Here is a 13523-nt window from a genome sequence, read left to right as displayed (position 1 = left end):
TATAAATCCTTGGGAACTCCTATTGAAAGACTGAGGGGAACTCCTGATGGAATCCCTATAGAAACTCTTGATTGAATCCATGTGGAATTTCTCAAGCAAATGCTTATGAAACCCCCGAAGGAACTCTTCTTGAAATCCCCAGAAGAACTCCTGATGTAATTCCCAGAAGAGATCCTGATGTTATCCCTAGAAGAAACTTCTGATGTTATCTCTCGAGGATCCAGGTGAAATCCTAGAAATTCCTAGAGGAACTCCTGATGGAATCTCTAAGGGTACTCCTGTTAAAATTTCTGAAGAATTTAATGATGATTCCTGAAGGAATTCCTGATGGAATCCGGAGGAATTCCTGACGGAATCCGGAGGAATTCCTGATGGAACCCTTGTATGAATTCCTAAAGATGTTCTTGCAGGAACTCCAGATGAAATCATTGGAGGAACTCCTGATGAAATCCCTTGAAGAATTCCCTATGAAATTACTATAGGAACTCCTGATGAAATCTCTGGAGGAATTCTTGATAAAATTCCTGATGGAACTCCTGATAGAATGCCTAGAGAATTTCCTTGTGATATCCCTAGAAGATCCTGATGGAATTCTTACACTCAGGCAACTGGCCTAGCGAAATTCATAGTTTTTGCCTTATGAAGCTGTAGAATAACTCAAAATCTGAACTTCATAACACAACTATGATTTTCATACGTTACTTATGATTGTGTTCGGTATGACGTAAGAATTGCTTACGTCATACATTCGATTTTCATAACCTCGCCTTAAGAAATTCAACACTGTCACTTGTGCGAAAAAGTCATATCGCAAACTTATGAAAAAGTAAATATGGCGCCTATCGTGGTGGACGAATTGAAACTTATCGCAGATTTTTTGAACGGTGTGCCGGGATTCGATCTCAATATATTCCGACGTAAGTAATAATTAATTTAACTACAATTATTGATTGAACTACATAAAACTGAACCAAAATAACCGTTCAGGAGCCAAAATAACGACCATCCAGCTGCTGGTGTTAAATGAAGACGAATTGGCAGCAATCAGAGCGGTTCATCCAAATTTCGACACCAAGAAGCTTTGGACTTGGATAGTACACTGAAAATAATGTTGTAGTAACTTTAATAACGACATTGTTGTTACCACAACTATTCCGAAATATTGTTAAATTGAATGAAATAATCATATTAATAAAAACAATGTTGTTCAAATTACTATGTTCACAAAGCTGTAGCACTGTACTGTGTAACTGTGTTCATGTAGTCAAGAGCTATTCTTCTTGAAGTTGACTTGACCACATGTTCAGTAACAAGCAACAGCAAATGTTCTCGATTTTACCATGCTCATGGTAAAAATAAAAACAGAGAATGTGTAATCTTTACTACCATGCATTTATATCCATAACTCACTCCCATTGAAGGACGCCATTTTGTACATTGATTTAGTAACGAAGACAGTAGCTATTTGGAAGCAAACTAGAATTGGTATATCCAAAATGAATAGATTAATCGAAAATATTTACCAATACCGAAATGTATGGTGATTTGTTTTTCCAGTTCATGAACCAATAGTTTTACGATTGGGCTGAGATGTTGCTGTTGGATGCATTTCGTTTTCTTTATTTTTGAATGGATGTTGCAGGTTTGTTTGTTTTGTAATAGTTATTTTAAGATAATTGGTGTTATGTTGTGAATTCGTTTGCTTTATCGTGAATTACAGAAATCCCTCGGATCGGTTTTTATGCTTTGGCATCTCCAGTGGCCAAGTCCACCAAGAAGGCAACGTAAGATCAGCGTTAATGACTCTTGATGCCGGCGACCGTGGATGGCCAACTGCCTTCAGTGGTATCCGGATCATCTCCAAAATCTGGATCAGCATTCTATGGAATGGAACTTCAAAACTGACAGAACGCAAATTTTATTTACGCAAAATTTATGTTTATTTGCGTATACTCTTTATTTATTTAGAATTGAAATTTGTACAAATTACCAATGATAAGTTAAAAGTAATTATTATCTTACACATATTTACAATTCTGCATGCATCATGCGGGGACCTCGGCATCGCACTTGATAATATTCAATAAAAGAAGCGTCCAGTTGAACCTACTACACAAATCTTATTATTTTAAATGCAAATGATGGTTGAAAATTTCACTTATAGCTGCGTTTATAGTTACCATGGCCCAACATTAAAATTTACTACACGATTGTAGTAATTTTTAATGCAAGAGATGGTTGAAAAAATAACTTTTATTCGTCATCAATATAACTATGAAACATGGTAATTTTGACTGTTTCAGTCTTGCGTTGCCGCCATGGTAAAAACAACGACACAAGGTGTTCGAAATGAATGCATTGGGAAGTCTGCACAAATAAAGTGGTGCTGTGCATTTAATTTAAACCATCAACATGGTATTTTTTACCACAATGCTGTTTTCAGTGTACTTTGGCGAAAGAAAAACGTAAGAATTTTCATTTAATTTCAAAGGGAAGAAACAACTAATTTAGATGTATTCCATAGGGCCTCGAAAACGTAACTTTGTCAGCAAAACCAGCAGTAGGCGTACCAGATTTTCAGCAAAGTACATTCCCCCAACCTAATCAAACATCTTTTAAAGAGGTTTGTTTTATATGTTGTCAAATCGTAGCATTTGATTTATTTATCTGTTTTGCTAGGAGACATCTTCGGACGTATCTCCGGATGAAAGCTCTGATGCTGATAGCATCCAACCGATTGATGAAACCGTGAATGAGCATGAAACGCCATTAAATTTGAAATTGGTAAGTTCCGCACGAACGGAAGTATTTATTGAGGTATTTGCACTAAACTTCACACGATTTTCCCTGAAGAGAACGAAGCGCCGCACTTTTTGCACCCTGTTTACTTGATTCTTATGGGAGAATAGCATTGCGGTGCATCCTCAAGTGCGGCGCTTCGTTCACTCAGAGGAAGGCCGACTGAAATTTTGCAAGTGCCCTATGGGGAGCAAACCAATCACGTCGGGGTGTTTACTGTCCAAGGAATCCAACAATATCATGTTCGCTTTACAAATTGTATCTTTACAGAATCCTCTGACATATGATCTGACTCAAGGTATCGTCGAACAACAACCGACTTGTAGCAAACTATTAGATCTGAAAGAAGTACCGACTGTAGACATCCGTGCATCATATCACGGTGAAAATGTAATAGTTCAGCATCAGGTATATATAAACACAACTCAATAATACAATAATGCAAAAACAATATTTTTTCTAATAATTTTTAATATATTCCGTTCTTAGCAACCAACTGAACAAAACGCGGAAGACAAAGTTGACATCACGCCACCAAAGTGCGACGATCCGGCTACTGAACAAGCAAGTTCATCTCGTTTATCTCCAAATGTGCTGAAAGAACTTTTGCAACGAACTATATACGGAAAACAGCTGCTGCAGACCGCTGATACGCATTGCTTGTCGGATTCAGGAAGGAAGTTAGTCGTAGATACCGTAGCCAGGTACCATCTGACTTTGAACCGCAAAACCTCGGCCGAAGCTGTGGAAGATCTAAGCGAAGTCATTGTAGGATTGTTTACGAAGGAAAAAAAGGTAGTGAATAATATGTGCTAGTGCCCGTATCATATAATATCTGACAAACACAAACACACCTAATTTCACCTCAGAAAATTAATCAATATACAGTGACCATTTTCGTCATTGCATAATGGTTCAAATCGACAATTTAGCAAGAAAAACTGTTTTCTCTTTTCTCGTTGATTCTAGACTATGTTGTCCTAAGTGAAGTTATTCCTAATTGAGATTTGTATCTTCTTAGAAGAAAGTTGAATAGGCTGGTCCTCATTAGGTTTTAATTTTGAATCACATTTTTTTGTTCGAGAAAATTTGTGGTTGCGTTTTTTGGTAAATTTTTAGAAAATGTTATTTTGAACAACTTTGCTGAAGACACTTTTTATCTAACTCTTCATTTGAGCTTAGTAAATCAATTTTAAAAGTTTTAACTTTAGGCGAATCCAAATAATCAGATTTGTTGTCTAAACTTTAAGTGAATGTGGTCTTCAGAAGAGTTGTAGAAAAAGTAATGATACACATTTTTTTCTATACATTTCAAGTTTGTAATTCTTGTCATTTTGTAGTATTAAGCAAAATTAAGTGAACTCGTTATCAAACCAACTCAATGAGTTATGTTTCATAAATTTTCACTCAATTTTGCTTTTAAAACTTGAAATGTTAAAAATATACTTCTCTACTTCCTCTACAACTCTTCTGAAGACCATATTCACGTAAAACAGAAAACAAAAAAAAAGTTAAACAGTACAAAACTGATTATTTGGGTCCATTCTAAGTTAAAACATTCAGAATTAATTTACTAAGCTCATATGATGACTTAGATCAAAAGTAAATTAATCAAAGTATAAAATTTTAACAATTTTCTTCACACAAACCAGTTTGGTTCGAAATTGAAACCTGAACACGGAGCAGCCTATTAACAGCATTACGTCTAAAATCTACGCGAACAGAGAAACACCTTTTTTCCTGCTAAATTGGTTCGAGCAAAAAAGTTTCTAAGTGTCATATGTCTGTTTGTCTGTACTAAATTTCGCTCACATGTTCTTGGTGGTTGTACTGATGACATTTTTTGTATTCTATAGGAAACGTATTACATTCCAAAGGCCAAAAATCGTGGCAATCCCGCTGGAAAATTATACAGTCGTATAAATTACATTAAGCAGTCTGAGCGTAAGCGCGACCAGAAGGAAAAACAGCACACAGCTCCGAACAGCAACGATTGTGATAGCGCAGATGTTTTGCCTGAGGTAGCGTCATCATTAGCTTGGTTGGAGCTTAACAGTAGTCCTTGGGCGACTGTTCTGACACAGTGGGAAATTAGTTTTCCTGCTCGAAAGTTTTCTCTACGACAGTTTTCCAAGTCCAGTCAACTCATCAATAGCTATCCGCATCTGAAAACCAAATGTGGATATCAACTGGTAATATATTTTGTCTAATTATATTTATAGATTGTTATTTATTAAACTGTTTATAATGAATTCCAGCTGGATATTGATTACAGACTGCTAAGGCTGGGGAGTCCAGGAGAGTTACTCAAGAAGTGGGACTCATTGTTCGAGCCAATTGCAAGATACGTTAATAAAAATGCTAAAGACCCATCGGCCAAGGATTTGAGTCTTGCTCTTAGAGATAACACGCTTTCTATCGGTAATATATTAAAAATGTCATGCATCGTAGAAAATATTAAACAACATTTATTTTTAGGTTGTCGGTTGTTGCACTTACTCAGAGCGTTGAATACTGTACTGATTCCTGTTAAAGCATCGACGGGATTTAAACCAACCGTAGCAACAGGTCAGCAAGATACGTTTCTGTTGGTCGAAAGCAAAGATCGCGCTCTCGTTGAGTTGGACAAGGTGGTTCAAATATACGAGGAGCAACACTTTTCCGTACCACCAAAGCTAATAGTTATTGGAAACAGCTTGACCACCGCTGCTGAGGAATGCATGGTAGCGTACAAGGACATACTTTACATTCTTCCAACCATTGTGCGAGGCATTGACGTTTTGGCGAAACTTCAAATAGTCTTGGGATTACCCGTTTCTAAGTATTCCAAGTTGGTGTGGGTATTCATCGAGCAATTCGTATACGGTGTGGCATCTGATCACGGGGGCTATTTGTGCATTAACAAGTTAGTTCAGTTCTTGAATGCCCAGCCAAGATAATCGCGTGTTGCATAACAGAATGTTCTTCAAACTTTAAGACAGCTGATGAACTGATAGAACATGTAAAAGTACATAATCCGTCCGTTGAATATTTATATAAATGTACATTTCCAGGATGCGTACAAATATTTTCTAAAATGTATGGTTTTAAAAGGCATTTGAAAAATCACATTTTTTTATTATTGTATTATGTTATTTTATTATAGTATTGAATATGTTATACCTAAACTGCATAATCCTAAAAATTCTTCGGCTAAGCTGATATAATCTGTACAAGATTCCTCTAAGCAATCTATGTATTGATCATAACAGCATATACGACGGATAAGAATTTTTCAGTTTAAAATCCGAATCACTAGGGTGATCAAAGTATTTTGGACAGACCGTTACGCGTATATAGTTTGGCCATTTACGACTAAATCAAATAGAGGTGGCCAAATTATATACACGTAACGCTATGTCAAAAATACATAAAACACCCTATTGTCCCTATAGTCCGAGAAAAGATTATAGTTTAAAATATTGAATTCCATTAGAGATCACTAAGAAGTTCATAAGGCCATTTTTCACTTTTCATTATATCAAAATTAAAAATTTCTTAAGGCTGCTCTATGAAATGCATAAGAAATCTATTTATTATTATTTTCATCAGTTTCATAAGGCATCTGTATGAAATTCAAACTGATTTCTTGTGGCTAATATTCATAAGGCTTTTTAGTGAATTTCGCTGGTACAGTTTCCTCAGTGTAGGTGACCTCCTGATATAAACTCTGGAGGAAGTCCTAATAGAATCTCGGAAGAAATGCTAGCTGGAATCTCTGAAAGAACTCTTGGTGGAATTTTCGGAGAAACTTCTGATGAAATCCTCAGAAGAACTCTAAAAGTAGCCCTAAAGCTACTTCTAATAGAATCCCTATTGGAATTCCTGATAGAATCCCTGGAGGAACTCCTGATGAAATCCTTGGAGGAAATCCTAAATATATTGTTGAAGGAGTTCCTGATGGAATCAATGGAGGAATTTCTGATAAGTATAGAATAACTAGTGCTGGAATCTCTAGAGAAACCTCTGATAAAATCTCTGGAATTCCAGGTGGAATCTCTGAATGAACTGTTGATGGAATCGCTGGAGAAACTTCTAATGGAATTGCTAGAGGTATTCCTGGTGGAATCCCTGGAGAAGTTCCAGTTGTTATCGCTGAAGGAACTCCTGATGGAATCCCTGGAGGAATTTCTGATACAACTCTTGTAAGAATCCCTAGAAGAATTCCTTCTGATATCTCTAGAAGGAGTCCTGATGAAATTCCTCAAGGAATTCCTAATTGAATCTTTGGAGGCAATTCAGGTGGAATCTTTGAAAGAGCTTTTGAGGAACTCCTGATGCAATCCCCAGAAGAACTCTAATGGAAGCCCTAAGGTATTAATCACACGACGCGACGCGAGACAGGACACAACACTTATGGTTCTTACAAACGTTAAAAGGACATATAAATTACCTTTTTTAACGACCGGTTTCGGGCTTGATGCTGCCCATCATCAGGACGATGTCCAACTGATTGTATAGAAGGAAAACGCACATATACAGCTTCATACTTGGCTAAGTACACGTCGAATGTAGGGGGGTAAAATCATTTGATTTTTCGTCTGGTCAGGTAAAATAGGGGTGATGTTATTGGGGCTTCATCTTCGTTCATCAATGGTTGCTCAGCAGTAGCGATGTACATCGATTCCCAAGCATTCAAATGCGAAGTCTTCCTCACAGGTTTCAAGAGCTTCGCATTATCCCAGTCGACGGAATGATTGAGTTCCACTGTATGTACTGCAACGCTTGACTCATTTGTTCTGCCGTTTTCAGTGGCATTCTTATGTTCTCTCAAACGTGTTTTGAATTTTCGGCGAGTTTGGCCGATGTATACCGCAGGACAGCTTTTGCACGGAATTTGGTAAATCCCCGACAAATCTTCCTTCGGTACTTTGTCCTTCAAGCAACAAAGGCGGTCTTTAAGAGTGTTGGTACTCTTGTACACTGTCTGGAAGCCATGTTGCTTAAGGGTGTTCTTAATCCCATTGGTCACCTTCGGGTAGAAGGGTAAACTAATCCTTCGGATATCCTCTCTCTCTGCTTCAAAAGTAGTCGCGGCTCGCCTATGTTTCTTCCTCTCATGCTTGCGTAGGATTTTATTCACAAACACCTTGTCGTAACCATTCAACTCAGCAGATTGATGAATTCTATTCTTCTCTTCTTCAAACTCTTTCTTTTCCATTGGGATGTTGTACAGTCGGTGTACCATCGAATGGAACGCTGCTTGTTTTTGGGATCCATGGTGATTGGAATCCGACGTGATGTAGCGGTCTGTTGATACCGGTTTGCGATAAATGCCAAACTTCACCTTATTGTCCTCTTTTCTGGATATCAACAAGTCGAGGAACGGGAGCTTACCATCCACCTCTTTCTCAACAGTGAATTTTATCGAATCGTGACGAGAATTGAGTAGATCGAGTGTTTGGGATAAGTACCGTTCTTTTACTACAGCAAAAATGCCACACCCGAGGGAAGAGCTTTTCTTTTTCTAACTCTAATTCAAGATCGCTCATAAAAACTTCAGCTAACAGAGGGGAAAGTTTACTGCCCATGCTGAGCCCGTAGGTCTGTTTGTAGAACTTACCCCTAAAAGTGAAGTAGTTTTGCTTCATGCATACTTGTGCTATCGTGAGGTAAGCTTCGATGTGATTCAGCGGTACTCGGTGACGTTCCAAATGCCTACGTAAGCTTTCCAGCGCCTCATCAACAGGTACGTTTGGAAATAACGAAACTACATCGAATGAGACTAAAACTTCACCTCGTCGCATTTCCAAACTTTTCAGCTTTTCGGCGAATTCAACGGAGTTTTTAACGCTTTTTCCATGGGTAACGGGGTACTTCTTTATTTCATTTACCAACCATGCTGCCATTTTCTCCGTTGGGGTGCAGATGTTGGATGAAATAGGACGCATCGCTACAGGGGTTTTGTGAATTTTAGGTAGGCAATGTATTGTTTATAGATGTGTAGAAGAGAAGAAAGAATGTTGACAGTCAGTGCTGGATATAGTTACCCGTAACTTGTCCAAGCGTGTGCGTACAACGAAGCAAAAACATCGTAAAAAACTGCTCTCGCTTGAACATGCACAGCTACCAGAAAGAGTGTTGCGCCCCCCGAAAATCATTGATATCTTTGTGGTGAATTTGTCGTCTGTACAACTGACATCTCCTGAACATGACTTGCTCAATAAAGGATTGAACTTTGCTGTTCCCCCCCGGCAAGCTCCCCTGGCCGAAACGGTCAACAGCATTGAAAGTTCTATACAATACACCAGTTATCCGTCCAAGTGTTCCTTACGTCGCGATGTTGAACGTAACATCTTAAGCATAGCCGAAAAACATAAACACTCCAGCCAACCCGATTCAGAGGTTGAAAATGTGATTCAACAACTGAAAGCACGTGACGTGGTGTACTCCCGGGCAGATAAAGGGAACGCAGTGGTGATTATGAACAAGCAGGATTACGACTCAAAGGTTCTAGATATGATCCAATCCGGACCATATCATGAGTGTAAGTACAAAAATGGCAAACCCAAAGACCCTCTTAACGCACTGATCGAGGAAGCGAATAGCACGCGACAAAAAGTAGCTCTTCTGTTGGGGGAAGAAAAACTTGAAAGGAGGTTCCTAGTCCCGAATCCGAAAGTGGCTTCACTTTATTGCCTTCCTTAAAATTCACAAAACCCCTGTAGCGATGCGTCCTATTTCATCCAACATCTGCACCCCAACGGAGAAAATGGCAGCATGGTTGGTAAATGAAATAAAGAAGTACCCCGTTACCCATGGAAAAAGCGTTAAAAACTCCGTCGAATTCGCCAAAAAGCTGAAAAGTTTGGAAATGCGACGAGGTGAAGTTTTAGTCTCATTCGATGTAGTTTCGTTATTTCCAAACGTACCTGTTGATGAGGCGCTGGAAAGCTTACGTAGGCATTTGGAACGTCACCGAGTACCGCTGAATCACATCGAAGCTTACCTCACGATAGCACAAGTATGCATGAAGCAAAACTACTTCACTTTTAGGGGTAAGTTCTACAAACAGACCTACGGGCTCAGCATGGGCAGTAAACTTTCCCCTCTGTTAGCTGAAGTTTTTATGAGCGATCTTGAATTAGAGTTAGAAAAAGAAAAGCTCTTCCCTCGGGTGTGGCGTCGTTATGTTGATGACATTTTTGCTGTAGTAAAAGAACGGTACTTATCCCAAACACTCGATCTACTCAATTCTCGTCACGATTCGATAAAATTCACTGTTGAGAAAGAGGTGGATGGTAAGCTCCCGTTCCTCGACTTGTTGATATCCAGAAAAGAGGACAATAAGGTGAAGTTTGGCATTTATCGCAAACCGGTATCAACAGACCGCTACATCACGTCGGATTCCAATCACCATGGATCCCAAAAACAAGCAGCGTTCCATTCGATGGTACACCGACTGTACAACATCCCAATGGAAAAGAAAGAGTTTGAAGAAGAGAAGAATAGAATTCATCAATCTGCTGAGTTGAATGGTTACGACAAGGTGTTTGTGAATAAAATCCTACGCAAGCATGAGAGGAAGAAACATAGGCGAGCCGCGACTACTTTTGAAGCAGAGAGAGAGGATATCCGAAGGATTAGTTTACCCTTCTACCCGAAGGTGACCAATGGGATTAAGAACACCCTTAAGCAACATGGCTTCCAGACAGTGTACAAGAGTACCAACACTCTTAAAGACCGCCTTTGTTGCTTGAAGGACAAAGTACCGAAGGAAGATTTGTCGGGGATTTACCAAATTCCGTGCAAAAGCTGTCCTGCGGTATACATCGGCCAAACTCGCCGAAAATTCAAAACACGTTTGAGAGAACATAAGAATGCCACTGAAAACGGCAGAACAAATGAGTCAAGCGTTGCAGTACATACAGTGGAACTCAATCATTCCGTCGACTGGGATAATGCGAAGCTCTTGAAACCTGTGAGGAAGACTTCGCATTTGAATGCTTGGGAATCGATGTACATCGCTACTGCTGAGCAACCATTGATGAACGAAGATGAAGCCCCAATAACATCACCCCTATTTTACCTGACCAGACGAAAAATCAAATGATTTTACCCCCCTACATTCGACGTGTACTTAGCCAAGTATGAAGCTGTATATGTGCGTTTTCCTTCTATACAATCAGTTGGACATCGTCCTGATGATGGGCAGCATCAAGCCCGAAACCGGTCGTTAAAAAAGGTAATTTATATGTCCTTTTAACGTTTGTAAGAACCATAAGTGTTGTGTCCTGTCTCGCGTCGCGTCGTGTGATTGTGATATAGTTCTTACGTTGCACAAAACCCAAAATAATGAGCCCTAAGGTATTCCAGATAGTATCCCTATAGGAACTCCTGATGGAATCCTTGGAAGAACTTCTATCTTTAGATATTCTTGAAAGAACTCCTAATCATTGAAGGGACTCCTGATAAAATCCCTGGAAGAATTCCTGATAAGTTTCCGGATAGAACTCCTGATAGAATCTTTAGAGGAACTCCTGATATTTCTTGAAGAAACATTGATGGGATTCCTCGAGGAACATCTGATTTAATCTCTTGAAGAATTCCGGGTGAAATTTCAGAAGGAACTCTTGATGGAATCCCTGGAGGATCAAAACGCATTTTGACTTTCCACTCCTGATGAAATCTCCAGAAGCCCTAAAGATACTCCCGATACAATCACTACAGGAGCTCCTGATTAAATCCCTGGGGGAACTCCTGAAGGAATCCATGGAAGAATTAGTAAAGATATTCTTGAAGGTACTCTTGATGGAATCATTGGAGGAATTTCTGTATAAATCCCGAGAAGAGCTCCTGATGGAATCCCTAGAGCAACGACGGATAGAGTCCATGGAGGAATTCCAGGTGGAATCTCTGAAATATCTTCTGATAGAATCCCAGGAGAAAATTATGATGAAATCCCTAGTTGAGTTCCAGGTGCAATCCCTGAAAGAACACCTGATCGAATCTCTGGAGGAATTCCAGATGGAATCCCTGAATAATTCCTGATGGAATCCCTAGACGAACATCTGATGAAACCCCCAGAAGAATTCTTGATGGAATTCCTAGAGGAACTTCCGATGGAATCCCTAGAGCTAGTCCTGATAAAAACCCTGGAGAAACTGCTGAATGAAACCTTCGTGAAATTTATAATTGAATCATTAGAAGTTCTCCTGATACCTGATGCCTGGATGGAATCGTGTTTGATTCCCTAGAATAACTCCTGATTCTAGAGGCCTTCCTTAGCCGAGTGATCAGAGTCCACGGCTACAAAGCAAAACCTTGCTGATTTAAATTTCCGGTCGGTCCAGGATCTTTTCGAAATGGAAATTTCCTTGATTTCCCTGAGCATAGAGTATTATCGTACCTGCCACACGATATATGAATGCGAAAATGGCAACTTTGACAAAGAAAGCTCTCAGTTAAAAACTGTGAAAATGCCCATTGAACTCTAAGCTGAGAAGCAGGCTCTGTCCCAGTGAGGACGTAACGCCAAGAAGAAGAAGAACTCCTGATTCTCAGAGGAATCACTGATGGAATTCCTGTAGGAACTCCTGATAGAATCCCATGAGGAATTCCAGGTGAACTTTCAGAAGGAATTTATAAAGGAATTCTTACAGGAATTTCTTGTTAAATCACTGGACAAAATGTTGATTAAATTTCTGGAAGAACACCTGGTGGAATCATGAAGTAGTTCTCGAAAAATTTCTAAAAATGTTACAAGAGGATTACCTGGAGAAATTCAGGTACAATCCATGGATGGATTTTTTGAATCACAGGTGAAACTGCTGATTGATTCACTGAAGATATTTCTGGAGAAATTGGTTGAGGAATAATTAAAGAATCCTTGGTGAATTTGCTAAAGAAAACGGTTGGAGATAGTGAAATATATAGAAACAACTCAAAAGCGTGCATTTGATAGATCACTATGGCACCGACGCTGCGTAAATTCACGCATTTTGACTTTCCACCCATCTGCATCGGTAGTTCATGGGACGTCGAAGCTTCAATTTGACATAATGACGTCGGTGCTCGTGCAACATCCCTACAGACGGTACGATAGGTTCGTCGAACATTTGGCTCCGCCCACCGGTGGTTTGAGCAAAATCAAACTCGTTTGATTTTGGCCGACCGATTCGTCAACCGTCAAATTGGTTTCACAAACTGTCACAAATTACTGCGGAAATTCAAATTAGAATTTCTTGAAAAAAATCTTGATGAGTACTAAGGATCTCTGAAAGAACTAGACTCTTGAGGAAGTTTTGGAGAGTTTCTTTATAAGTTGTCAAGATAATTATTGCATATTGAAAAAATAATGCTTCGAATCGCTGGATAACATCCTGAAAAATTTCTTGAAGGAATTCCTTGAGAAACATAGAACGGCATTATTGATCGGCGAAATAACTTGAATAATTGCTGTAGCATTTGCTGGTGCGAAACCATAAATGCACTTATGAAGAATCAATCATTTTACTTTGAGGCATTACACGAGGAATGTTTGGAAGAACGGCAGAAATATTTCCAGGATAAAACACTAGACAAATACCTAGAACAATTTCTACAAGCACTCCATGAAGTATTCCTAGTCGAAATCCCGGGAAAAGTCTTTAATAGATGTTCTTAGATAATCCCTGGAGCAACTTTTCGTGCAATTCTTTCGAAGGAATCAATATAAAAATGTCATGTCTGTTTAGATAGTTGTA

At 39.1% G+C, this 13523-nt stretch overlaps 2 protein-coding genes and 1 long non-coding RNA gene across 3 annotated transcripts; all 3 read left to right on the top strand.

Moving 5' to 3' along the window:
• The first annotated feature begins 1290 nt into the window (after window positions 1-1290).
• Window positions 1291-2109, top strand: LOC110679320. The gene is made up of 3 exons (XR_002502389.1): window positions 1291-1485; window positions 1558-1642; window positions 1721-2109. It is a non-coding gene; the product is annotated as an uncharacterized LOC110679320 (long non-coding RNA).
• A 321-nt stretch (window positions 2110-2430) lies between these two features.
• On the top strand, window positions 2431-3871 carry LOC110679875. The gene is made up of 5 exons (XM_021855908.1): window positions 2431-2442; window positions 2525-2623; window positions 2680-2784; window positions 3070-3207; window positions 3289-3871. The coding sequence occupies exons 1-5, from the start codon at window positions 2431-2433 to the stop codon at window positions 3613-3615; spliced, it is 681 nt and encodes a 226-aa protein (XP_021711600.1). The 3' UTR covers window positions 3616-3871.
• Window positions 3872-4579: 708 nt separating this feature from the next.
• Window positions 4580-5846, top strand: LOC110679873. Its single transcript, XM_021855888.1, has 4 exons — window positions 4580-4585; window positions 4656-4991; window positions 5058-5220; window positions 5278-5846. Exons 1-4 carry the CDS (start codon window positions 4580-4582, stop codon window positions 5736-5738), a joined length of 966 nt encoding a protein of 321 aa, XP_021711580.1. The 3' UTR covers window positions 5739-5846.
• Window positions 5847-13523: the final 7677 nt, after the last annotated feature.

This window comes from Aedes aegypti, chromosome 3 (assembly GCF_002204515.2).
Source record: "Aedes aegypti strain LVP_AGWG chromosome 3, AaegL5.0 Primary Assembly, whole genome shotgun sequence".
Taxonomy (NCBI): domain Eukaryota; kingdom Metazoa; phylum Arthropoda; class Insecta; order Diptera; family Culicidae; genus Aedes; species Aedes aegypti.
Note: the sequence above shows the minus strand (reverse complement) of the source record. Positions and strands in the feature narration are given on the sequence as shown.

Bases quoted from the DNA above. Each gene is read 5' to 3' on its own strand.
- LOC110679875 (XM_021855908.1), top strand. The intron at 2,624-2,679 runs GTTTGTTTTATA...CTGTTTTGCTAG, and splicing joins ATCAAACATCTTTTAAAGAG to GAGACATCTTCGGACGTATC. The intron at 3,208-3,288 runs GTATATATAAAC...TTCCGTTCTTAG, and splicing joins ATGTAATAGTTCAGCATCAG to CAACCAACTGAACAAAACGC.
- LOC110679873 (XM_021855888.1), top strand. The intron at 4,992-5,057 runs GTAATATATTTT...AATGAATTCCAG, and splicing joins CCAAATGTGGATATCAACTG to CTGGATATTGATTACAGACT. The intron at 5,221-5,277 runs GTAATATATTAA...ATTTATTTTTAG, and splicing joins AGATAACACGCTTTCTATCG to GTTGTCGGTTGTTGCACTTA.